The 27,602-nt window shown below is 45.5% G+C and overlaps 1 protein-coding gene across 3 annotated transcripts in view; it reads right to left on the reverse strand.

Annotated features, from left to right (window-relative positions):
- Window positions 1-27,352, reverse strand: part of Manba (mannosidase beta) — a 68,690-nt gene extending 41,338 nt beyond the window's left edge. The window contains exons 1-7 of one of the 3 annotated variants that reach the window (XM_041651094.1): window positions 27,017-27,337; window positions 14,951-15,045; window positions 12,178-12,283; window positions 11,268-11,438; window positions 6,567-6,690; window positions 2,561-2,736; window positions 1,119-1,229 (exon numbers count right to left, since the gene is read on the reverse strand). In XM_041651094.1, the coding sequence (XP_041507028.1) occupies window positions 1,119-1,229; window positions 2,561-2,736; window positions 6,567-6,690; window positions 11,268-11,438; window positions 12,178-12,283; window positions 14,951-15,045; window positions 27,017-27,193 (960 nt within the window). In that variant the 5' untranslated portion in view covers window positions 27,194-27,337. Of the gene's footprint in view, window positions 1-1,118; window positions 1,230-2,560; window positions 2,737-6,566; window positions 6,691-11,267; window positions 11,439-12,177; window positions 12,284-14,950; window positions 15,046-27,016 lie in introns of all 3 variants that reach the window. The other 2 variants (XM_041651103.1, XM_041651107.1) reach the window with 2 other exon arrangements.
- Between the last annotated feature and the right edge of the window lie 250 nt (window positions 27,353-27,602).

The raw sequence follows: 27,602 nt of genomic DNA on the forward strand, positions 1-27,602 counted from the left end.
GGCAAAGTCAACAATGGTACAGCCAATTGGAGTCTAAAGGAAAAGGAATGATGTACCACAAATAGAAGTGAATCTTTTTTCTCTGCAGTCAGCTTGACTGGCTCGTTATTTTCCACATTTTTATGACGATAACTCAGAATAAATCACTGTGTGGAAGAACACACATCCCGGCCGAGAAAGTGAGAAAAGAAGTCCGAGACTCGCCCTCAAACACGTTATGCATGTGTGCACACACTCATATTCCTACTCTCTCAGAGATACATAGGACACTTCAAAGAAAAATTCAAACGAACAGCATAAAAGTACTTCCTCTATTCAGGATGCCATCCGAACCCAAGGAGAGGTGATGTGCATTGTGAGAGATGGCACCGTAGGGCAACCTCCACCATTTGTAGACACCAAAGCTCTGTGTCAGGGAAAGGAAAACTCTAGGTAAGGATTACTATCCCTGCTATTCACATACTGTGGCTGTGATAGGCTAGACCCAAGTTACATCATTCTGATTGCCCCATTTTAACATAAGGAAATGGTGCTCATAGGGCTGAGCAAACCACACAACTAGTCAGTGAAAAAGTTCTTCACACTTCTAGGTGCTATTATCCCAAAGAGGTAAGGAGGGGAAAGTTAGCATCAGTAGAAGCATGGGAATTTGGAACATGAAGAAGACCAACGGCTAAAGCAGTGAGTATAAGTTAGTTTCGTTGTTGCTCTGCAGATTAGAAGTAAGAAAAGAATGGGTTAGGCTGGGTTCTCTCTTATCCTAGGAGCCTGCTAACAGTATACACACTTTAGAATTACACATATATGCTTCTTAGATATAACGCAAGGGCACACTGGAGAAGACCAGGGATGTGGCATACCAGGGGAGACTTTGCCTGAGTTCCTGGCTCAAATCCCAGCACTGAGAAAGAAAGGAAACAAGGAAAGAGTGTAAAACACAGGAAGCGATGGTCAAAATAGAAATCTGATCCATCTAGGAACATAAACCCAGAAACTTTGAATGCTATCACTTTGTCCGGTAGAATTGTAAATTCTGCTAATTTCTTCTTTTCTTTCAAATCTCAGTATTGCTATTTTAAACAAGAAATAGCCTCCTTTTCACAAAACAATGTACTTACCTTGACTGATCTTTCAATATTTAAGCCTCCATCCAGCACAAAGACAACTGTCATGTTGTATCCAGTCTGATGTCCATGTCCACGAGGCCACCAGAGTTCCACAGCAATGTCCTTTTAAGAGATAAGGCATTCTATGTAATGAGGCATAGTTTAGAAAAATAGTATAACTCTGCAGGTTATATGAATTTCTCAATATGTGTGTCACAAAGCAACATAAGTGTCCATGCTTACTTTCTGCCAAAGCCCAGACACAGAATAACTATTTTAAAATTTTATATATCTATTCATTTGCTTATCTTGAGTCAGGGTATCTAGCCCAAAGTTGGTAACAGAGGAGAGGACGACCATGAACTTCTGATCCTCCTGCCTCCACCTCTAGAATCCTATGACTACAGTTCCTGTGGTGCTGGGGATGGAACTCAGGACTTGATGCACACTAGGGAAGGACTGAGCTGTGTCCCCAGCCCCTCCACTGAGAATATCTAAACACTCAACACACTGGGAGTATTGCACAGATTAGCATACCAGAGCATCATGGTGTTCAAGAAAGAGCTGTTCCCTGCTCTATCATTCCAGAGCGTGTTTATTCTACAGTCTCAACACTAAGACTTGAACTAGGAAGTCGACTCTTCTATGCCCAGGACTGGAACTCTTAGGGAGTCTTACTTTCCTCCAAGTTGTTGTTACTCTGCCTGTTCATAATCATCAACCAAATTAATAGAAAACAATTAAAGCTAAAACCTACCCCATCTAACCATGAATAAACTTTGAGTCCAGGTTTAGAGTTTTAAAGGTAGAAAGAATACCAATACTTAAAGTCACTGAAAATGAACGGGAAGGAGCCACCATACTGAAAGCAGAAGTGTAGAATCTGCTATAGGCTAGTATATTGCAAATGACACAGAAGGAAAAAATTAAAGATGTAACAGACTTCTTAGAAGAAAAAATTAGAAAAAATAAATTACATATTTCCCACTATATGAGTCTTACATGTGAGAAATCATCCATTCGCTAGCATACAAATTATATGTGAAGTTAAAAATCAAGGCAAAAAATGCCATGCGTGGGGATGTACGCCTGTGAACCTGGAATCTCATCACTTAAGAGAGCCAGAGGCCAGAGGAGAAATGCAAGCTGGAGAGCAGCCTAGGCTACAGGTTGGGTTTTAAGTCAGCCCAAGCTACGATGCAAGACCCTATGTCAAGCAAAACAAACAAAAAAGATACCAGCCTGGGCTGCTTAGTGAGTTCCACTTTGTGCCACAGCGTACAATCTTGTCTCAAAAAAAAAAAAAAGTCTAAATAAATGAAACCTCTAAAAATGAAAAAGTAGTTAGAAAATACAAGGAGAAAGTAGGTACCCACTCCCCTCGCCCTCCCCCATTTCTGTCCTTGAACAGCCAGTGCAGTTACCCAGCATTTCCCGGAAGTGACGTCGCTCACCTTGCTAATTTTCACAAGGAGTTTAACCGTTCTTTGCCTCTGCTGAAGTTCAATGTCAAATGTCTGCCGTGTTTGCAGTTTAGGGATGGCTACAGTCACCTGACCACCAACTGCCTTTGAGCTGACAACGTCAAAAGAAGCCTCTATTTCAACATTCCACTCCCGAGAAGCGTTATCTACAGCACCAAGGAAGGAAAGAACACAAGCTAAGCATCGTTCCTGCACGCCCCAGGATTCGCCAAAAATAGGCAGGAGCAGCGGCTGTCGGTGAGTGATCCCCGAAGCTGCCACAGAGGAAGCTAAGAGGAAACGTTTTTTTCATCTGCAGAGTGGAATCTTTTGTTCTAAACAACCGGAACTGTGCATTCTATACCGACTTGTGGTAGCAAGAGAAAATTAAGGAACTGGAGTTCACAAAATCTTAAATACCCAGTAAGTTTTAGGATATAATCAGAGTACCGTGGAACCCCGTCTAGTCGTCAGAGTGGGACCTGTATCTAGAACACAACTACCTAGCATATCTCTTCAGGAATCTACAAATCACCAGCTCCTAAACAAACCTTCCATCCTCAGCTCTCTTGCAGGCAAGATAACTTTTGGAGGCAAGAACAGAAGGCAAGAGCAGCAGGCACCCCAGAATCCGGCACAGCACTGTCCCTCCCAGCCCTACTAAGCCTGGGGTCTTCTGCTCCATTCTCACACTCTAGGTAGGCAAGGCTGGCCTACGGTGTCTATGGGGCTCTCCTTGGGCTGCGGCCTCCATCCTCACTTACACTCTATGCCTGTGCAGAAGGGATGGCAGCTGCTTTTGGTCCTGTGACCTCAGCCAGGAAGGCAGTCCAGAGGAGACAAGGATTGTGGTTTTAAACAATGAGTCATTTCAGGGTTCTCCCAGGGCCAGCTCATGCATTCATGCAGGTTCTTCAAAGGAAGGAGGGAAGAAAAAAGAAGAGAAAGAGCAAGAGAAAGGGAAGGAGGAAAAGAGGGAGGGAGGGAGGAAGGGAGGGAGGGAGGGAGGGAGGGAGGAAGGAAGGACCAACCAACCTTGTGTCTGGCCTGCATAGGAATCCATAGTAACACCAAGCAGACATACCCCCATTCAAAGGGTCAAAAAGGCATTAAGGCTTCTCTAGTGCACGCGCAACACCTTTGACTGAAAAATCTCTAAAGAAAACTGAGAGCAACTAAGAAGAGGGAGAGCGTTCGCCTAGGATGTGTGAAGTCTGGTCCAGCATAGAAGAATTCTCCACCAGTAAATTCCTTAAGCCTCTGGGCTTTGCCTCCCAAGTGCTAGGATTAAAGGTAGTGATAGTGCACACCTTTCATTTCACCATTTAGGAGGCAGAGAGAGAGTAGGATCTCTGTAAGCTCGAGGCCAGCCTGATCTACACAGTGAGTTCCAGGACAGGCTCTAAAGCTACGAGAAACCCTGCCTCAAAAAAAAAAAAAAAAAAAAAAAAAAAAAACCAACAGCAAAAGAATTACAAACAGGCTGGTGAGACAACTCAGTGGTTAAAAGTACTGGCTGCTCTTCCCGAGGACTAAGTTTGGATCCCAGCACTCAGATCAGATGAATCACAACCCCTACAATTCCAGTTCTAGGAGACTGGACACCCTCTGGTTTTCAGGGGCACCTGCACACACATGACGCACATAACCTCATGCAGATACACATATATACACAATTTTTAAAATCTTAAAACAAAAAAGACAAGCATGGAGGTTTGGGCCTTTAATCCCAGCACTCAAGAAGCGGAGGCAGGCAGATCTGTGAGTTTGAAGCCAGAGTGAGTTCAAGACCAGCATGGTCTCCACGGTGAGGGCTGGGGCAGCTGGGGCAGCTGGGGCAGATGGTGGGGCAGATGGGGCAGATGGGACTGCAATGATGACTTAGTGGACAAAGTTCTTGCCACCCAGGTGTGAGGACCTGAGTTTGAATTCCTAAGATTCTGGGAAAGCCGGGTGCTCTAACATACATCTGTAACCCCTAGTGAGACTGGGCATGGAGGTAGGAGACTCCTCAGCGGCTGGCGGCTAGATACCCTGACATACACGGCAGCCGACAAGAGACTGTCTGAAAGAGAATGGAAGGCAATGACTGACACCCAGCGCTGTCTTCCGACCTCCAACTCTAAGCTCCAGTGAGAGAGGGAGGAGGCCAAATGGCATCCAGGGCTTAACGACAAAGAAGGAAAGAGAAGCTGGGAGGCAGGAGCTGGTTGGCAATCAGTGATTCATGCTTGTGTTAAGGGGGGTGTGTTTTATCTCACTGGCAGAAAAGCTGTGCAAAGGCAACTGCCTTGATTGACTTTCTCCTGCTGAGTCCCTCCCTGCACCCTCCCACGCTGCCCTCCTGAGCCTTTACTAGAAAATGAGAGGCTAGAGGGAAAAGCAGTCCTGTGCATTTAAAGACGACATGATGACGCCACTTCGCTCTGAATCACGGAAAGTTTAAACTCCGACACCACTCCACGGTCCCCACATCTTGGAGCGCGTAAGCTCAGGCACCACACATTTTCCCAGACTCACACTAGATATACAAGACAGATCAAGCTGCTGTTTTTCAGGAAGCTGCCAACTGCGCTGGCCAGAAGGGCAGGCTCACGGCTGATTAGCACCACCCTGCCCCCTGCTTCACCAACAGGCAGAGCTCCTTGGCTATTGAGAGGAAATCTCAAACTGAAACTGAACTGAACTGAAAGCAAAACCCCAAAGGCAAAATAAGGACAAGCCAGCAAGACTGTAGTGTACCTGAGTGACCAGTCGGCTCGCGAGAAGAGAGCAGGCATGCAGAAGACTGCTCCTGCAGCCTAAAATGGATGACGCTATTTTAGAGGAGCACAATGGCATTTTAGGGGGAAAGTAATTCAGAAAAGAACAACCAAGAAAATCCAAAGGAACAGATAGATACTGTCAATGGCTGCCTGCCAACCAGACGCTCGGCAGGACTGACACAGGTTTGCCGTGTTTTTACATGACATTTTCCAAATGAAGTTGCAGTAAAGAGCGGTTGTACACTCTTTGCACATAGGGTCTATCACGGGCCACGGACGAGCTGAGAGGACAGCCCACTCCTCCACCTCATAGTCAGGTCATCTAGAAAGAAGGAGGGGACTGAGGCAGCGCCTCTGTGTGGGCAGCGCAGGGGTGGAGCACAAGACAGAGACCAACAGGCCTGCTCAGCTCAGTAGGTCCAAAAGCAGGCTACAGAGATGCCTGGTGGGTAAGAGCATTGCTGTGTAAACAAGAGTTCAGGTCCTATCATCAACATACAAACTGTAACCCCAGCGCTGCGGGAGCAGGTTGGAGACAGGAGGATGGCCGGAGCTTGCTGGCTACTGCGCAGCTCCGGTTTCATGGAGAGACCCTCCCATCTCAAGTGAGTTAGGAGAGAAAGAGAGAGAGAGAGAGAGAGAGAGAGAGAGAGAGAGAGAGGAACCTCTGCATGGCACACACACATATTCTCATACCATAGACATACTCACTAAAAGGCACGTAGACACAAATAAATACATATTATAAATACAAAATTAAGAACAACTAAGTGTGAAAACAAGGAAACTGACCATGGAAAAGCAGCTCTGAGAATGCCTCAGTCATAGAATCTCTTGGAGTCAATGGTGGGGAAGGGTGGTTAGGGCAGGGGGAACTCTCAAGTCTGAGGCAGCTTGGGCGACAGAGGGAGCTCAAACAAACCAATCTTCCCTCCCTCCCTTCCATCCTTTCCTGTCTTTTTTTTTTCCAAAAGAGAGAGAGAGAGAGAGAGAGAGAGAGATTCTAACAGGTGTCTCCCAATAGGAGGCCTGGCTTATACTGTAAACTTCACAACAAACCATTTGTATCTATTTCACACTAGATATTATTGCATTTATTTATACAATGGGCATGCTGCATTATTTTAAGATGTCCCTGAAAAATATACCCATATCCCAAATTAGAAACACAATTTGTATAATAAGGAGAAGACTAAAGAAATAAAATGAGGAAATCACAATTCTTGGCTTACCATAGATTGGCAAAAACGTGAGGTAATCCAGATGACTGATGTTGTAGGCTTCAATTCTAACGTCTTTCCAGATTCCCTGAGAGGGAAAGGCAGGTCCCCAGTCCCAACTGAAGGAGCACTGCTCCTGTAATTTCAAGGGAAGAAAAAGAGAGGTACGTTCTGGTTACTTAAAAAATTAAACACTGGAAAACTCTTTTCCAGAGAAGTGGTCAGTAAGAGCTGACTGTAAGACACGCGTGTATGGAAATGTCATGGCACATGCTAAACAAAAGCCTTAGTAAGAAAGGAAAGATTCTGTCTTTAAAATATTATATACACATTCATATATAAGTTTACTAAAGACACCATAGCAAAACACCGGGGCTGGACAGGGGCTCTTCTGGGCTTTTTCTCCTCCCACCCCTCCCATCTCCTTTGGCTGCCCAAATCTCCTTACTCCAAACACCTCGTTTAACGTATTCACCTTAATAATGATGACTCCAAATACAGTTACATTCTGAAATACTTGAGTAGAGGGGGTGTTACAACTTCAATATTTAGTAAGTTTGGGGCACACAGTTCATCCCCTGACTGTTTGTGTAGTGTGGTGTGGGGTGTGTGTGTGTGTGTGTGTGTGTGTGTGTATGCACATGAGTATGAGCACACAAGCTCACAAGTCTCCCTTCTGGTGCTCGTGCCCTCCAGTGCACCCCTCTCTTGCTCATGTGCCAGATACAGAGAACCACTTCCTGTGAACAGAAAATAGCAGAGGTGATGTCATTTCCAAAATTAGATTAGAGAAGACTGGCCCTTCTGTTTTGGACCCGGTCCCATGCTCTCTTTGGGCCAAGAGGGAAGCCAGCTGCTATGTCCTGAAGCAGTGCTGTGGGAGGCCACATGGGAGATCTGGGAACAAGATCTGAAACCTCTTGACAGCCAGGGTAAGCTCAGAACTCATCGGCCCCAGTCGGACGCAGGGTGATGGCTTGATTAAAAGCCTCTGAGCTCAGGTGCCCGGCCAAGGTTCCCAACTGATAGATCAAGTGTAGTTTAGGCTGAGAAATACTGGTTTAGTTTGCTATACATTATTATTATTATTTACTATACTGATTATTATTATAATAACCAAAATATCAACCTAAGTACCAGAGTAGATTTATGAAAATCACAAAATCTAGTTATAAACTATTTTACATTCATTCTTCAAAAGCATATTACATCAGAACAACATTATTTTATTTTGCTTTTTGCTTTTCAAGTGTCACTATGGAGCCCGGGGTTTGCCCTAATCCTGTGCTCCTCCTGGATGGGCCTGAGAGTGCCAAGACCACAAGCCACCCCCCCCAACCCCCCCACCCCTACCCCACCCCCGCAACCAAATGCTATTACTCTTTCAAGTTTTCCAGCATACTGCTGGGCTTCACCACTGTATTAAACAAAACAATGTGTGTAAGAAGTGAGAGGCCTCATTAAAAGATAAATATTAACACCTTTAAGGAATGCAACTAAAAAACAAACGCAGAACAAAACGAGCCTTAGCCCCTAACTCATTAAGTATGAACTCAGCAGTCCTTGTTTGAGAATACCAGGCACAAAGGCAATTACTTCAGACTTCAGACCCGGACTGGACGGCTACCTGTCGGAGAGATCTAATCTTATCCACCCGGCTACCAGTCTGAGAGCCAGGACACTAAAAAATCCCAATTACGACCTTACAAAGGTTCAGATTCAAATAGCAGGAGACGATTCTGTTAAGATAACTTCTCAAGGGAGCAGGCAAAGAGAGGATAATGGAATTCAAGTGATAAGAAAGGAATTAGGGAAAGAGACCGCCTGGGGGCAGAGGGACACCAGGAATAGGCAGGCTGTACAGGGAGAGCAGGGGAGAGGGGAACTGAGAACAAAGCAGAAAGCCATGCTGGTACAAACTGCCATAATGAAACCTAAAAAATTAACTTAAAAAAAATCATATATATATATAATATATATATATTATATATATATGATATATTTCATATCATATATATATATGATATATATATGATATGAAATATATATATATTTCAGATATAGATAGATAGATATACATACATATTCCTGACAAGCAGAAAGTTTTCTTTTACTTGGTAAGAGAAAAACTACTTCTGAAAATAAAATCCCTGACACTAAGAGCTCGGCTTTGAAAGCGAGCCCTAAAATAGGTGCCTGAGCTTGGGGGATGAAGGTGTCTGTATGCAGAGGACCTGGCCACACTACTCTCTTAAAGTTTTCTTTTTTTTTCACTCTGTATTTATGTCAGAGAAAGATAAATGTGCTTCTACTAAAGAAAAAAAAAAAAACAAAGAAAGAAAGAAAAAACCCAGGTAACAATGTGGCTCCCGTCCCTCACATAAGAAGCTTCTCTTTGCAATAGACGAGACCATCCCAGACAACCACAACTAGTGAAACACAGAGACCAGCTGACTAGTGTTCCCTACGGTTCCCAGTCACACGAACACATCTACAGTACAGACCCTGCCCCTGAGACTAAGGGACAACTGAGGAAGGGGGGGAGAAAGATTGGAGGGTCCAGTTCATCCTCAAATCTGCAGGGACCAGACCCTAGAAACCTCAGCAATGACAATATGGCTTCCTAAACAAATCCCGTACCATGAAAAGACCTATAGATGTGAAAGGGTTGGTTTTCACAGGGTCCTGCCCCTCGGGTTAGGAGTGACTGCTGACTGAGAGGGAGAATGAGATCCCTAATTGGCTGAACACGACACAGTCCCAGCAGGAGGAGGTGGGGTGAGGACAGAGCTCAGAGCTCTCTGAACATTAGCTGACTGCTGGTTGTTGAAAGATAAAATGATAAACGACTTAAAAATATAGCTAGTCTCCTGAGGCTCTACCCCACGACGTAGGAACTCAGAGTTCCTTGTTTCTGTTTTAAGTCAAGGATTGCTGTGGTCATTTTGTCTGAAAGACCTTGCCAGCCAGCTACTCTATGTAGAATTAATAAAGGAAGGCGGATGAAGTTGGGGAAATGCCAGTTAGGCAACCAGGGCAGCGTGCTATGCAAGAAACAACTGGACCCAGATTCAAAAAATAAAGACTGTATTGGATAATGGCAGGAACTAGAATGTAGGACCTCGTTGGAGTGAAGAGGAGAGACCACTGATGCGTGCCCTAGAGGGCACCTACCTTGGTCACTCCTTCACTCTCCTCTGCCAGATGCAAGAAGGAAGCAGCTTCATTCCACACCCCCTTCTACCACGATGTTCTGCCTCTCCACAGGTGCAGAGCCAGAGAGCGCATCTTCAGAACTGAGAACCAAAAGAAATGCTCCCCAAAACCTGTTTATCTCAATCTGTTGCCACGGTGATGAAAACTGACCCAATGGTAAAGGGGAGCTGAAAAGATGGAGGCCACCGTCTGTGCTGGGCAGAGGAGGAAGTAGAGACAAGAGACGCTTTATGTTGACGGAAGAAGTAGAAGGGTCAAAGAGTTGATGAAGAACATTAATGTTTTCTTCTTAAAAATTAAATGTCTCTCAGAACTCGGGAAGCAGAGGCAAGAGGATCTCTGTGAGTTCAACGCCAGCCTGTACAACAAATGAGTTCTAGGTCAGCTAAGGCTACATAGCAAGACACTGTCTCCAAAAACAAAGACAAAACAAAACAAAAACCAGGAAAAAAAACTAAAGTTTACATATAATTTTAATATAATAATCACACATTAGTATAAATCCAAGTCCTGTAGAACAGACTAAACATCAAAGAAAAATCATCTGGCCAGGCCGTGGTGGACGCACGCCTTTAATCCCAGCACTCAGGAGGCAGAGGCAGGCGGATCTCTGTGAGTTCGAGGCCAGCCTGGTCTACAAGAGCTAGTTCCAGGACAGGAACCAAAAGCTACGGAGAAACCCTGTCTCGAAAAATAAAAAAAAAAAAAAAAGAAAAATCATCTGTGGATTATACCTTTATATTCTATTTTGTAAGATCCTAGCAGTAAAATACAAGAACGTCTCAGAATATTTATTTCTTGCAAACAGGTTGCTAGTCACGAGAATCACTAGTAAGTTTTCACATCTGGTAATAATTTTGATAAATATAAACGTTAAATAATTCATAGAGATGGGAATGTAGCTCAGAGGGTAGAGCTAGCTCAGGGCTCTGCCTAACATGCACAGCGGTTTCCTCCCCGGTGTCTGGTAAAAACAGACAAGGCTGTACACAATTGTAAACTCAGCACGCAGCAGAGCGAGGGGGAGGATCAGAAGGTAGAGGTCATCCTTGGCTTCACAACGAGCTTGAACCTGCTCGGGGCTAGATGAGTCCCTGCCTGAAATGATAACACAATCATTATAAAGTTCCCTTATCAGCCAGCCATGGGGATCATGCCAGTAGCCCAAGATGTGGGAGGCCGAAGTAGGTGAATTGTCTCTTTTAGCACCATAGTCAGTTCTAGGCCAACCTAGAATACAATATCAAGTTCTGTGATCCAGTGTGTGTGTGTGTGTGTGTGTGTGTGTGTGTGTGTAAACTTAATTCTGAAACATACTTCAGGGAGAAAACCTAGAAGCATGAATATTCACCACAAAAACTCAGAAAATCTTTTTTTCAAATCTTCAAGTCAGACTGAGGGATTAGGAGACTGAGAACTTTCCTGACGCCCCTCGAAGGAATCAAGTAAGCACTCACACACCAGCCGCAGAGCCCATGCGTTTGAAAGAGCTTTTACCTTTCGGATAAAGTTGACGTGGCATTCACCTTTCTGCTCCTTTGGGGGGCAGTTTGGTGGTACGGAGTAGTTGGTGTGAGCTTTGCTCTGACGCTCAGCATATTGCACTGCTGACTGGAAGCGCAGCTGTAAGGAGTTCATGTCTCTGACCACACCGGTGATGTCAAAGCTCTGAGGAAGGAGAAAACACACAAATCCATGCAGGGGACTACACGAGCGATGCACGCGATAACCAATCTAGAGCTGGCCTCATTAACAGAAAGCCTCCCTCTGAAACAGAATTGAGCGGCCCAGCTTTAGTGATAACTCTACTCTCCTGGCCGAGCGTAGGCTTCTCGGCGTCCCCTGTTTTTACTGCCAGCATTATAGTCCCAGAGAAATATGCAGAGCCGAAAGTATCTTTAGCCCTGAAATATCTGCTGTGGCTTGTGCTCGTAGCCTTGAGCTGCCAGGGATTCCTAGACCCTTTATGATGACCCAACTCTCTGGAATGCATAGTGTGTGTGTGTGTGTGTGCGCGCGCGCGCGCACGCGTGTGTGTGTGTCTAAGTCATAAGTTATTTTTGCTTTCCCCTTGAAACAGAGGGAAAATAAGGATACAGTTTCAGAGAGAGAAAAATCCTTTTGAAATGGTATTTCAGTGGTGATTTCCCATTAAATGCTGGACGGCCAGACCACACCACCGTGAACCGCGAAGCCAAAGCTGTAATTTACTTCCTCAGGGTCTGCAGATCCACCACGGGTTTGCATTGTTATCTCTCTCATCCTACAAACAGGGCACCTGAGAAGCACGCTAACTTACTCAGTGTTTCAAAGGCCCATGGTCAATTATGTGACCAGCCTTCCCTCTTCACACCAGGACCACAGAGGCACCCTCTGTCCCTTTCATCTGGAATCACCATGTACTTACATATCCAGTGAACATGTTGTCCGTCTTCCCGAGAGTGACATTATTGAACAGGATTTGTGCAACTGTATCAACTCCTTCGAAAATCAACCTTACTTTCTGCCATTCACTAAGAAACAACAGAAGACTTTAGCAACATGATGTTTGAAACACTAATTTAATTAAGTCTCTTTGTAAACCAGTTAAGAACTAGCAAAGTAAATATTTCACAGGAAAATATACACCTTTAGCTGGCAGCTCCCATCAGATTTCAGGAGTCTGGGTCGGACAGATCTGTAATTTCTTTGAGCGATCTGACTCATCTTTTTCCCTATGATGTGTCAAATCATTGTAATAAAATCAAGAGCATAGTTATAACTTCCAAATGAGTTGACTTTCCCAGCTACTGCAGAGTGCTTAGGTTACACAAAAGCTATCCATCAAAGCCATTGCATTTGCTGACACGATCCAAGGGAACACATTAAGCACCACCTTGTATCTGTGAGTGAGGATGCTGTGGCCATTACTCTGCTGGGGAGCTAAGAAGGAGAAATTGGAGAAGTCGTGGGTCCGTGGCAGTGCCAGCAGCTGTACAGGCCACGCCACCACCACCAGCAACTTCCACAGGCATGCAGAGCAACTGGGCCTTACTGATGAAACAAAGAAACAGACTTCCTACTCCTGAAGAAAAGAGTATCACTAGTGGAGAAGAAAATGTAATCTTTCCTCACAGGAGCAGAAACTGAAAGGCAAACGCAGGACACAGGATTATGCAGTTTCTGGGCAAAGTGGAAAACCGGAAAATGAGAAGGGGCTCTACAAAGAGAAACGTCAGGAAGAGGCTAACAAACGCAGAAATCGTGGAGCAAACATAAGGCAAGGGAGAGAAGGAGGAGGAGGCCAAACCACAACCCTGGCACAAACGCGGGAGAGGGGCCTCCGTGTTGCGTAAAGAAGACCAATGTGGGGTGGAAAGCGAGTTCCAATAGTGAGAGTCAGCTGCTGGATACGGAATGCGTGACGTTCAAAGTGAAAATGGAACTTTTTTTTTTTTTTCAGACCGAGTCTCAGGGAGTCCAGAGCAACCTGGAACTAACTATGTAATGGAGGACAGGATTCTTGTGAGAAATATTTTAAGCATTATCTGGAAATAGAAGCATGACACACAGTAGCTCCATGATATTGGTCATAATATTCTAGCTTGTTTGTCAGCTCCGGACATTATGCACACTAGGCAAGCTCTCTACCCCAGCCTGTGGCTTTAGAGTTTTAAAGAGAGAATAAGTAATAACAAAAAATGCCATATGTGAGATAATTTTTAAAAATTAGTAATAATGGCCGGGCGGTGGTGGCACATGCCTTTAATCCCAGCACTCGGGAGGCAGAGGCAGGCGGATCTCTGTGAGTTCGAGACCAGCCTGGTCTACAAGAGCTAGTTCCAGGAGAGGCTCCAAAGCCACAGAGAAACCCTGTCTCGAAAAAAAACAAACAAAACAAAAAAAAATTAGTAATAATGGTGGCTTCTATACTTGCTTACATTCTGCTTCAACTAGAAATGCTTGCTTAAAATAACAGAACATTACCAAAAATAATAGTTGTAATTTTCTTCATGGCCCCATGATGTAGTATAAGGTCGAGGTCAGTGTCAGTGGCTGTTTAACACTACACAGAAAACAATAATGCATCTCTGATCTTACTAGCAGTACTATAGAGCTAGGAATGTAATGTGATGCATAAGACTCTGGATCCAATGATCACCCCTACACATGCACACGAACAGCGGTGGTGAGGGAGGCCATGGAGATACCTTAGTCAGTACTGTAGTGCCCGCCTGCACTACGTGACAGTAGGGTACTACTCCTGGATTGCAGAGCCTGCACTACAGGACCATTTGCAAGCCTCAGGCAAGGGCCTGGAGATTTAAACACACAAAGACACAGACAGAGACACGGGTCATCCTTGAAACAGGAATGCCCTAAGAATGCCATCTTTATTGTGTACCATGGCCGCTTTTATAGGGATCCTTAACTCCTAGCCATGCCCCAGCCAAACCCACCAGAAACCACTCTCCTGCCATCAGGAACTCCTGAAGGTCTCGTGCTCAGAGCAGCTGCAGGCACTCAGGTCAGGGGAAAACAAGTTGTTTACAAGAAATTCAGGATCTGGGGTCTCACCGCTCCCAACAAGTATGGTAAAGTTCTGGCCATGAAAACGTAAGAATCTGAGTGCAATCCCCAGACCCACGTAAAAGGTGGGCACAGCAGCACTCGCCTGCAACTGCCGCACTAGGGAGGCAGAGACAGGAGGATTCTTGCAGCTCATTGGCCAATCCAGCCAAACTGGAGTGCTCAAGACTCAGAGAAAGACCCTGTCTCAAAAAGCAAAGTAAAAGTAACTGATGAAGACACAGGGTATCTACCTTTGACCTTAAACATATGCACACACACAAAGAAAAACTTCATAAAAATATTATCAATTAATACATCCTCCTAGTTACTGGGGAGGTGGAGAGGAGGAAATGGAAGGAAAGACCTGACAGGATTTAGGTGACTCCAGTATACCCACTGGTGAAATTATCCCCTAAGACACGCTGATAACCAGCGCCACCGTCCTCCCCTAGAAAACAAAACATGGCTTCATAGTCACTTCAATGACGCAATGGTCTAATCTGATTGAACTCTGATACACAACCTGAGCAGACAAATCTCAGAAAAGGAAATAAAAGAAAATCTCAGGTAACAATATAATCTCTACAGAGAGGGAATAAATGATATAGAACATGCAAACATATACATACCTGACGTTAAAGGGGATTTTAAAGTCTGTGCTGTAGGTCCAGTTATCTAAGGAAATCCACCTGTAGCGAAGGTCATTAAACCTGTAGTAAGGATCCTGGTGGTACAAGGGAAACATTAAGATCACTAGATATGCTAAAAATGAGCAGATAAAATAGAAAACAAACAAAGGCTCTTGATAACCTAAAAATTAATGACCACTTGGCCTAGGTGTAGAAAAAGGTAAGTCAGGTCATTAACACTAAGAATTTGGGCCATAGATCAGGCTAGCCAGTGGTGGGATGCCTAACATGTACAAGGACCCGAGTATGGTGCCCAGCACTGTTAAACACCCAGGATGTGGGAGGAAATTGTGGGAGAAAATTTCCAGAATATCAGAAATTAAAGAGCTCTGGGATACAAATAATATGTTCATTATCAGAGAACATGTCTAGAGACAGATGCTGGCTCTCTTTGTATCGGTTGGTTTTTATTTTATACGTGTGTGTGCTCATCCATGCACCACAACACGTAGGTGGAGGTCAGTTCTCTACCTCCACCATGTGGGTCCCAAGGACTGAACTCAGCCATCAGGCTTGGTAGAGAGCACCTTTATCCACTGAACTGTCTCAATGGCCCCACGCCCCTTTGAAAACCAAGCACAGAACCTCCACAGTATCGCTAGCAAATGAAAACCAGAAGCCTTGGCACACACAGCCTTCCTCTCTCACGGCCCAGTTCTTCCGTCATTGCTGCCACTACCCACGATGGCCTCCAGGGGGAGCCCATCTCCTCCACTGCCCGACGTTCAGCAAAACTCCCATTCCGTGGAGACCTTAAGCATTTCCAAATTCCTTTTCGCCATGCTTTCCCAAGAGAGCACGGAAAAGGCCTGGGTGTGGTACACTCACTGCCAAACTCAAAAGATTCAGCTTTCCCGTAGCATCCGTGTGAGCCGTCTGCAACACGTGCTCGAGTCTGTGTGGCAGCCAGCCAACAAGGGCCATGTGCTGATAACTAAAGGTTGTGGAAATGGCTTGCTGCAAAGGCTTGAAGATCTCAATTTGATTTCCCAGCAGGCCCACACAAGCTGAATAAAGGGACTGGAGAGATAGTCCAACAATTAAAAGCACTTGTTACTTTACCAGAGGATCAGGATTTGATTCCCATCTCTCAAATAGTGGCTCACAACCATCTGTAACTCCATTTCCAAGGGATTATGAAGTCCCTGGGCACCGGGCACACATTTGGTGCACAGGCAGGCATATAGGCAAAACACTCATACACACAGAATAAAAATTTTAAATCTAATGATTTTTTTTTTTAAAGGACAAGGAGTCAAACTTCACATGGGCTACTGACATAGCAGATAGCACCGTCACAGTCTGCCTGCCTATCATACAAGGAAAAGCTATTTATAGAAACCTATAACCTAGTGCGGGGGGGGGCACTTTGTTCCCTACATTTGGGAGGCAGAGACAAGAATATCTCTGGGGTCTACAAAAGGAAAGCCAGGACTATTACACAGAGAAACCTTGTCTGGGGAGAAAAAAAGGAGGAGGAGGAGGAGGAGGAGGAGGAGGAGGAGGAGGAGGAGGAGGAGGAGGAGGAAGAGAAGGAAGAGGAGGAAAAGGAGGAGAAGAGAAGAAAAGGAAGGAAGGAAGGTAGGAAAGCAGAAAGAAATCTATTATCTAGAACAATCAGTAATTGTAGCACTACTTTTCAAATCTATTGCACTGGGGCTGGTGAGATGGCTCAGCAGTCACTAGTTCTTACTGCTCCTGCAAAGGACCCAAGTTTGGTTCCCAGCACTCACACCAGGCGGCTCACAACCAAATATGACTCCAGCTCCAGGGGAGCCAACACCCTCTTCAAGCCTCTTCAGGTTCCTGAAGACAGGTGGTACACATAATTTCACAAAAGTGCATGCGTGTACACAAACACAAATAAAAATACATAAAAACACTTCCATCCTTTTCACACACGTGAGTGCACACACACTTGCATGCGTGCATACACACACACATACATTTTGTGCATACTCTGTTTTATTTCTTTGAGACAGGGTTTCTCTGTATATCCCTGGCTGTCCTGGAATTCACTCTATAGACCAGGCTGGCCTCGAACTCACAGAGATCCACCAGCGTGGTCGATAATGAGTTTTAGGAGAGCCAGAGGTACGCAGTGAGATCCTGTCGCAAAAAAAAAAAAAAAAAAAAAAAAAAAAGAGAGAGAGAGAGAGAGAGAGAAAAACACTGTCTCAAAAAAAGGGAAAGAATAGAAAGAAAGAAAGAAAGAAAGGAAGGAAGGAAGAAAGAAAGAAAAAGGAGGGGACCTCAATTGAGAAAATGCCTCCATAAGATCAGGTTATGGACAACCCTGAAGAGCATTTTTATACTTAATGATTGATGGGGGGAAGGCCCAGCCTATTGTGGGTGGGGGATACCCCTGGAATGTTGGTCCTGGCTTCTATAAAAAGCAGTTCGGCAAGCCATGAGAAGCAAGCCAATAATCAGCACCCCTCCATGGCCCCTGCATCAGCTCCAGCCTCCAGGTTCCTGTCCTGTTTGAGCCCCGGCCCTGACTTCCTTTGATGATAATCTGTAACGTGGAAGCATAATCCAAAAAATAAACCCCTTTCTCCCCAAGTTTCTCTGGTCATGGTGTTTCATCGCAGCAAAAGAAACCCTAAGACTGGGCTGGGCATCATTTCCTCAAGGGCAGCAACTCCAGAGTAGAAGAAAAGCCCAGTGTCATCTAAGTTCCACCAAAATGAGAGCTGAATGACCACGCTTGACGGGTAGTGGCCATCTGGACATCTGTCCGGTGTCCTCCACCCAGAAAGAAACACCACGGTGTCCCCAGGGCAGTACACTGAGATCAAGGTTCCTGCCTAAGGCATATCGCTCCGAAATAAGCTGCTGTGGGAAAAAGCAAGAAGTGAGATTTAATGCTGCCAAACAGATTTTTATTTTAAGTTCTGCTTAACGATGAGGCTCTGTTACATGGCGTGTTTAAACCCCAACTAACTTGCCTCCTGTTTTGCTTCTTCTGAACACAGGACTGAGCCTTCCCTGTGAATAAACACAGAGTGAATATTTCAGGACACGGGCTGGAAGAGAAGCTTAATCATCAGCTTGTCCAAGTGTCTCTACTCAGCCCTATTTATAGCTGCACGGTGGACTTAAACCAAGACGGTTAAAAATACCAGGAAAAAAAAAATACCAGGGTACTGTGAGGGCAGCTCAGCCAAGCCCCTCAACAGGCTGAGCCCCAGAAATACTGGCTATCTGGCTGGCAGGGCTTGGATCCCCTGCCTGTCTCTCGGCTACTTGTAGAAAGTTACATGGTAAGCTCAAAGAAGGCAATCATATGACACATATTTTTCTGTATACAAACAGAATTTACAGGTTAATTTCTCCCCCTTGGATGAGTCCAATTTTTTTTTTTCATTTTACTGGTGTAGGGAGGTGGGTATAAGTTCTATGGCACACATGTGGAGGTCCGAGGGTAACTTGGAGTTCTTGCCTCCCACCGTGTAGGGCCCAGGGATTGAACTCAGAAAACACATACATCTTGCCAGCCATATTCCAACTTTTTGTTGTTGTTGTTGCTGTTTAAACTAGGCTATAAGCACAGTTAGAGAGGTGGCAGAAGTTACCTACAAATTCAGTGGGAAAGCTCTTGTCATTCCAGACACTGGTAAGAGGACACAGAGGCAGACTATAGCTCTCTGAGGGGTTAGTGTCAAGACTTGGTGTGGAATCTCCCATGCTTAGCCAATTACTAAAAAGTTGTTCCAGGATGGTCTGAGTGAGCAGTGTCTCCAGTCACACTTCATGTGGTGGTCACACCGACTACTATCTGGCTCTCTGGTCCATAAATACCTTCTAAACATTCTGTTCCAGCCTCTTTCTGAAATCTGTTACTAAGCACACATGGTGGAGATCAGCTGAATTTCTCCAAACAGAACACCGAGCTGTACAGGCCTCGTCGTGACATAGCATGGTGCAGCTTCCAAAAAAAAAAAAAAAAAACCCCACTACATTAGTACACCAGTTGGCAGAGAGAAACAGGAAGATAGGGAAGCTCCAGCCTTTGGAGGGGGCAGGACAGAACACTCTACACTCAGGGAACACATCGTTCAGCATCCTTTCCCTACACTACTGACGACTGGCCTCCAAGATCACTTTCAAAGGCAGGGGAATTTCAATCTTTTGATAGTGCAACATAATGTAATTGACAAGGGTTGCATTCGGGAACTATGCCGTCCAATTGCAAATAAGTAAATAAATAACTCATACAAAACGTCTCACAATGTTTTAAGCAAATTTTCAATTTTGTGTTACTTTTTTGTGGCCAATGTAGCTCATGCACCATCTGGACATATCTAGATATCTGGGGAAAATGATAGGAGGCTAAAGGCCCCCAGAACGGCCCTTGGAAACCTACTATACCAGGTGGTAAGACCCCATTTCTTAAAAAGCCGCAAACTTTGGTTGTAGAACATAAAGAAGATATGGAACTGACCTAACACTTCCCCCTTGCTGGCTAGCTTTTATAGTGCGGGAAGGCACTGTCCGGGCTTCTGGGGGAGACCCGACTCCAGTGGCCTTACGTAGGAGCAGACCCTGCGTGCTACATTATAGACTTACCAGATAGAACGCGCCCACCGGTACAATAGTGGCATGGCAGTTCTGAAGGTAACCAGCCACTTTCTGACTGGGTTCTGAGGCCTGTTCCACAGGAGTCAATGTCTGCCTGTACTGAAAACCTGTTACTTTGCATGCTGATTAAAAATAAAGCAGGGCCAGGGAGAAGGTACCCCTGCCACCGGCGCCCTCTGCCAAGCATGACCGTCTGACTTCAATCCCCAGAAGCCACCAGGTGGAAGTTGAATACTAACTGCCACAGGGTGTCCTCTGGCCTCCACACGTGTGCCATGACGCACACACGCCCACAGGCACACAGAGCATAGTCATACAAAATACATACATAAATGTGTGATTTAAAACTTTAATAAGGTAAGAAAAGGTTTTCAAAACTACACATAGAGAGTGGGCTGGAGAGATGGCTCAGAGGTTAAGAGCACTGACTGCTCTTCCAGAGGTCCTGAGTTCAATTCCCAGCAACCACATGGTGGCTCACAGCCATCTATAATGAGATCTGGTGCCCTCTTCTGGCATGCAAGCATACATGAAAGAAATGTTATATACATGATAAATAAATAAATCTTTAAAAAAAAAAAAAAAAAAAAAAAAAAAACTACACATAGAGAGTACAGACTTGAGTCCCACACGTACGCATAACAAACGTGTCCATATGCTAAAATTATAGTCAAAAGAATCAGTTTTTGGTTCTTAATAAGGGGAATATATTATGAAAAAAGTCTCAGAGGCTCAGATTATATTTATCATAGTTATTCTAAACGCTAATCAAGCAACTTAATTTGGCTTCAGATTAACTGACCCGCTTTGAGCCACATTAAAAGTCTGAGTCCTGCTTAAAGTGAACAGCAGTTCAGGGACACCTCTCGTGACCAAAACAGAGTCATGCAAGCTGCCGAGTGCTAAGCAAGCCCACGAGTCCTCCGATCCAGTCTGGCCTCCCAGGTGGGCACACATATCTACATAATGAACATGCCTTGCTGAGTATCCGTTTATAGAGGAGGAAGCCGAGAACTCCAAAAGGCAAGAGAGTTTCTGAAGTCTCACACTCTTGTGTCCCATGAAATCTGCAGCAACAATAGTAGTTGGAAGATGCTGCCTGGGACCCTACCGGGTAGGTACTGTTAACATTTGCTACGGCAGAATTCGAGGCTCAAAGTCAAACAGCTGTTGAACCCCGGAACAGTGACTCACCCCAGGGAGATCTGGCTTGGCATGCTTCCTCGTGACCCAGCACTTAGGCTGGTGTCCCAGACACCACTGATAATCACAGTGTCGGGGCAAATTAAGAGCCACGAGACAACCATGTTGTAGGTGAGTCCCTGAGTAAGTTATTTGTAGCTGATATTTAGCACACTTACATCATCTAAGCATGTGGTGTTGCATGTCTGTGATCTCATCACTTAGGAAACTGAGGCAGAGACATCACAGCAAGTTCAAGACTACATAGTGAGATCCAGGCCAGCCTGAACTGCAGAAGGAGATTCTGGGGTTTTTGTTTGTTTGTTTGTTTGTTTGTTTGTTTTTAAAGAGAGAGAGACAAAAACAAAGCTGGGTATGGTGGTATATGCCTCTATTCCTGGCACTAGAAAAGCTAAAACAGGAGGATTGCCATGAGTAAAAGGCAAGGCTACATGAGTTCAAGATCAGCTTCTACAAAGCAAAACACTGTCAGAGGGGGAAAGGGGAAAAAAGAGTGAAAGGAACCTTGGCTGGTCCCTTCCTTCTCTTAGAATGTATGAACACTAGCCTCTGCCACACTCTGCCACGCCATGTGCCCCCACAGGTCTAAAACAGCAAAGCCTGGTGACCTGAATTTGAGATCTGCAAAACCGGGAGCCAATGTGAGCCTTCGTTGTTTCCAAGATGACACACGGCCAGCAGGCATGGCGGGAGAGACAGGTGATGACACTGGGGACAGGGTAGGTGACTACACACAGGCGTGTGGGCTCAGAAGCTGGAGAGTGGGTACGTGGGTGTTCATTCAATTATCGGGGTTTAAAAAGCAGAAATGCAGGGGGCTGGAGAGATGGCTCAGTGCCTAAGAACACTTGCTGCTCTTCCAGAAGATCCCAGTCTGGTTCCCAGCACCCACATCTGACAGCTCACAACTACATGTAAGTCCAGCTCCAGGTGATCCAATGCCTTCTTCTGGTTTCCATGGCCACCACACACAGAGATTAGTATACATGCAGACATTTAAAAAGATACTTAAAAATCACAAATACGCCGGGCGGTGGTGGCGCACGCCTTTAATCCCAGCACTCGGGAGGCAGAGGCAGGCGGATCTCTGTGAGTTCGAGACCAGCCTGGTCTACAAGAGCTAGTTCCAGGACAGGAACCAAAACCACAGAGAAACCCTGTCTCGAAAAACCAAAAAAAAAAAAAAAATCACAAATACGTGTGTACATATAACCTTTTCTGTGCTAAGTACTAATGTGCTAACATCACTGGGATGCTAAGCCAATGGAAACCACATGAAGATTTTAATGGGGTTTATTCAGAAAATGGTGTGTTCACCAAACTTCAGCTGCTCCATTGTCGACTTTCATCTTCACCTATAATTCTCAAAGGACCTCTACTTACTTACTTACCTTTACCCAAGGGTACATGGGTATAGACTGTGAGTCAATCTGAAACCCGTTTTTCTAAAATCCTTCTATTTGTAAAAACTGCTCCATTGACCTGCGCTCTAGATGAAAAACAAAACTCAGAGAGACCTCTTATTTTTCTAACAAAGTGAGTTCAATTTAACCATTTTCTTAGGTTACTACTATACACCAAGGGTACTACAAAGGGCAGCAGGGGGCACAGGTATAAGGACTTAGACCTGTATATAAGGACTGTAGTATGACAGTGAGTTCTGGTTCTGGAGCTCAGGAAAGGTGAGGAAAGATGCCCCGAGCAATTGCTAACTGGCTGAAGGGTCAGGACTGGACTGTGCTGGGCCTCCTCCACAGACAGTGATGCTGCTTCTGAGATGAAGGCTGGAGAAGCGGACTAGTCAGTTTTGAACGGTCTAATTCCTAGCTTGGCCAGACTGCCTGTGGGATCCATTTGAAGGGCAGAAAACATACACAGACGTTCAGCAGGCTGACTCAGGGGATAAAGGCACTTCCCATCCAACCAGAGGTCCAGAGTTCAATCCTCAGAACGCACAGAGTGAAAGGGAGTACTAACTCCTTCATTTGTCACCTGACCTCAATATGTGCCCCATGACTCATGACTCAACCCTGCAATAAACAAAAATGTAATGAAATTTTCTTAGAAAGAAAATGCAGGGCAGCAGTGGTGCATGCTTTTAACCCCAGCACTTGACAGGCAGAGGCAGGCAGATCTCCGTGAGTTTGAGGTCAGCCTGATCTACAGAGCAAGTTCTAAGACTGCCAAAGCTACACAAAGAAATCCCGTCTTGAAAAAAAAACAAATAAAAAAGAAAGAAGGCAAAAAGCTTTGAAGGCCTGTCTGTCCCCCACCCCAACCCCAGCATCCACACCCCCATACCTATGCTCCCTACCCCCTCTCTGGGATGGAGAAAGTAATTATTTCTCAAGGATTACAAAGACTGGGGAAGTGAAGATGCTCGGAGCTGTTCTCGGCACAAAGTGAGCATTCAGTCATGATAGCTAGCATTTCTACTTGCATAACGATCCAGAAAACTTTCTAAGACTTATCAAGTTCCAGGTTAGCATAAAATAATGGTCATAGAGTATCACTATTTGGTGGGAGGGGGAGACAGGCAAACCCAGATAAGATAGATACCTATGTGTGTCTATAAAGAAGAAATACAAGAAATTGTTAGTTGTGGTTGTTTCCGAGAAACCAGTGATCTAGAAGACAGCCATAGCCCTGGGGCTGGGAAGATGGCTCAGAGGGTAAAGGGGTGGCTGTGTTAGCCAACAGCTAGAGTTTCCTCCTAAAACCCACAGTAGAGGGGAGAACTGACTCCCCGGAGCCGACTCTCCAGCTCCATCAGTCTTTATTTAGATAAAAATTCCTGACAGTTCCTTTACTCCGATACACCTAGAGGAAGGAGATTCTATAGAGGAAACGCTCAGTCAGCTTCGAGACCATCAAGGTCAGTCACCGAGCCTCTCTGTAAAGACAAAGTTCCACGTAGCCGCAGCTGGGGAACAAACTACTGATACTCTTTAAGGCTCCTCTTGGTCCTACTGCTCCCATCCCATCTGTAAACAAACCCAGCTTCTGGCTCTACATTCAAGATGTGCACCCACACACTACGAAGCCAGTTGTGCTGGCACAAAATCCTAGCACCTGGGAGCCTAAAGAGGAGGCTCCCCTACAAATTCAAGGCCATTATTCTGGGCTACAGAGTGACACCTTGCTTTGAAAAACAAAATGGGGGTGGGAGGGGCAGCAAGATAATTCAGTAAATAAAGGCGTTGGCTGTCTGATCCCTGTATTCTGTGTGGGAAGGAGAAAATCTACTTCTGCAAGTTTTTTGCATGCACGCACACACACACACACACACACACAGAGCAAAATTTAACAAGAACAAAACCCACAAACCATTCCCTTCATGTTCTTGCTCCAATACAGAAATCTCCCAGCCTCAAAACTGCAAATGTCCCATAGCTGGCCCCATGCTTCAGTCACTGTGTACAGGAACTAGGACAGTGTCCTTTTACAAAGCAAAACCAACCCTGCTTCTCCAAGTCAAAACACTCGACAGTTTCCCATCTCGTGCAGAATAAAGTCCAAAGTGTCCTATACACGGTCACACCTTGGAAATCTTTGAACTTATCTTCCTTCCACGGCTCAAAGCCTTCTGGTCTCTGTCCTTCTTATTAGTGGAACCAGTGAGGCATGTCAGTTCCTTCTGGCCCACTGCCGCCCTGTTCTCTACATGGCTAAAAATGTGTGCCACCTTTACAATGGAAAAGCTCTCTACTTAGAAAAATCCATATAAAAATGACTATCTCCAGCAACTTAAAAGGAGAGGGGGTGGCTAGAGAGATGGCTCAGCTGTTAAGAGCACTGGCTCTCTTCCGGAGGTCCTGGGTTCAATTCCCAGCATGGTGACTCACAACTCACCTGTCACCTGTAATGAGATCTGGGGCCCTCTCCTGACACGCAGACATACATGCAGATGGAACACTAAACATAATAAATAAATAAATCTTTTTAAAAAAAATCAAACAGAAAAACTAGCAACTTTCCAGCCTTCTCTGCCTTTTACCTCCTGAATGCTTTTTTCAGCGTTCCCCCTGTGCTGTAATTTATTAACCTGGTAACTGTCTTTCTAGATTGTCCACGGGAGCAAAGCTTTTTCTTTACTGTTGAATTTCAAGCGCTTAAAACCGTGCCTGCTACAAATCCAAGGCACTAAATGAATACAGGGTAGTTAATAAGACAAATGGAAACAGAAATAAGCGACTTTCCCAAGATAAGTTTCAAGTTCATATCCGGTCCAGTGTCTGTGCCAAGCAATAGAATGTTTTTGAAGACCAACACTAAACACGGATGCTATAATGACACAGAGTGCAATGTCACCTCTTTCAGCTTGGATAAATTCTTCTCTAATCCACTAACCGCCCTTCTTCTATTCCACTCCCACTAGGACTCCAATCCACTTTATCTGAATTTAGCTTTTCTAAGAATCTGTTGAGAGGTCGCAAGGCCTTGTCAATTACTCCTGTGAAGAAGAGTTAGCTATTTCACAAGCCAAGCAAAGGCCTGCAGTTAGAAAGAACCAAAGTTTCTCCTTGCTGTGTTGCCCAACAGCACAGGACAATAATCTGCTTTGCTAAAGTTCTGATTTCCTGTTGGCTTAATTCAATTAACAAAAGGAGACAAATTGAGACTGTAGATAGAAACCAAAGTAAACTGTGGCCTGACACACACACACACACACACACACACACGTGTGTTTTGCTTTTTATTTTTTCTCATTTGCAAACAAAGAATTGGGTTTCGTTCTGGCGTTTCCTCCCATTTGTTTTAGTTGTTTCTCTTCCCATTCTCCCCTCCCTTGTCCCTCCTTCCCCTCTCCTGTCTTCCCTCTTCCCCTCCATTTCCCCACTCCTCTCCATCTCCCCTCTTCCCTTCCTGTCTTCCCTCCCCTTTCCATCTCTTGTCCTCCCCTCCCAGTCCCCCTCCTCTCCTCCCGTCCCCCCTCTTCCTTTCCCCTGTCCCCCCTCCTCCCCTCCCAGTCTCCCTTCCTCTTTCCTCCCTTGCGCCCCTCACTTCCGGTCACTCCTTTCCGCTTCCATGTTACACGTCACTTTTTACCTTCTCATATATAATCTGTTAACTAAGAACACACTAGTTAAGTTTCAGAAAGATTTACCTAAAAGGTACACTAGACAATGTTCATTGTAAATTATTATATTCACTTTCCTTCTGATATATGTAATAAAAAGAAAAAAAAACAAAGACAGACTGATGTGAGTACTCTATGAGAAGTTTTCCATAAAGTTTGACTACTTTAGCATTTAGGGAAACTACAGACGTCATCACAACAGTCAAAGACAGTTTGTCGAGGGGGGGTATAGTCCAATGGTAGTCCAAACTCTACGTTAAATCTCTAGAGCTGTGCACGCATGCGCAGGCACACACACACACACACACACACACACACACACACACAATTTAGCCATAAAGAAAAATGTAATTAGGCCATGCATGGTAGTGCACACTTGTATATCTCTAGCACATGAGAGGCAGAGGCAGGAGGATCAGAAGTTCAAGATTACCCTCAGTTTTATTAGGAGCCCAAGGCCAGCCTAAACTACATAAGATACTTTCTTTAAAAAAAAAAAAAAAAGAATGGCAATTGAAATGATCACTTTAGGTAAAATAAACCAGACTCAGAAAGATAAATGAACATGACAGTGTCGCAATGAAACACTGCTTCAAATACCCCATTTAAAAAAATCAAAACATTATTTAGGTTTTAGGACTAGGATGTAGGTCGGTGGTACAATGTGTGCTTAGCCTGTTCATGGCTCTGCGTTTCACTCCCAAAACCTGCACACATGAGCACCAATAACCAAACTTTATTCGTGACTCTCCAGTCCCTTGGGTTTATTTCAAACCAGACTCCCCGAGGCTTCAAAGCGAACGTGTAAACCCGAGACACTACATTCAATGAACTATGATTAACTAAGGGCTCCTGCAAGCGTCCGGATGATGGAAACAGTAACCCTGTCCTTAGAAAGAAAGGTAAGTCCCCTTATCAAATGCTGGAGCCGAGAATCACCTCTGTAAGTAGACAGCAGACACGTTGTTTGTTTTCTATAGGCAACTTCCGCCTCTCGGGGTCACAGATGTCCCAGAGAGGGTGGATAAGTGTCCACAACTGGCCTGAACCCCCCTGCCAGGCCGTTTCTTTCCCCAGCTGCCCAAAGCAGCCCAGACAGACCGACCTGGACCACACGGAAGGGTGGCAGCGAGTCCTACCTGGATCAGCCCGCGCTGGTACAGGGCGCTGTGCACGCAGCCCGGGACTGTCCCCGGGAGCTCCAGGGAGCCGTTCCCGTTGCTCACCCGCCAGCTCCCCCGCAGGCTGTAGCTGGGACCCGCCACCACGCAACCCGCCCCGCACAGCGCCAACAGCGGGAGTAGGTGCAGATGCATGCTGACCGCTAGCAGCAGGGACCCGGCAGTGTCGCCCCGGCCCTAGGCCAGGCTTGGCCGCTCTGACCCGCCCAGAGGCGGCCCAGACCCGCCCCCAGGTCAGCTGAGCTTCTCCTGCGCCTCGCAGGGAGGGAAAGTGGCGGGGACAGACCCGGGGGTAGGCAGGGCTCAGGGCCCGCTGCCGCCCGCGCCCTCCTGCAGCTCGGCTCCCTGCTTCGGGTCCACACCGTAAGAGGGCCGGCAAAGAGATAGAAAAGCCTGGAAAGCTGAGCCTGACTGTTTGGGAGAGACCTCAGGTGCGCGTCCTCAGTCATGCGCAGACCCTGCACGGGGAGACCTCCCGCCACGCCTGGCAGAAGATTTCACAGACCTGGGTCCAGGCCGCAGGGGCTGCCAGGCTGAACGCCCC

Source organism: Microtus oregoni, unplaced genomic scaffold (genome assembly GCF_018167655.1).
Source record: "Microtus oregoni isolate MIOR12 unplaced genomic scaffold, Mior012 000000F_ref0000247, whole genome shotgun sequence".
Taxonomy (NCBI): Eukaryota; Metazoa; Chordata; class Mammalia; order Rodentia; family Cricetidae; genus Microtus; species Microtus oregoni.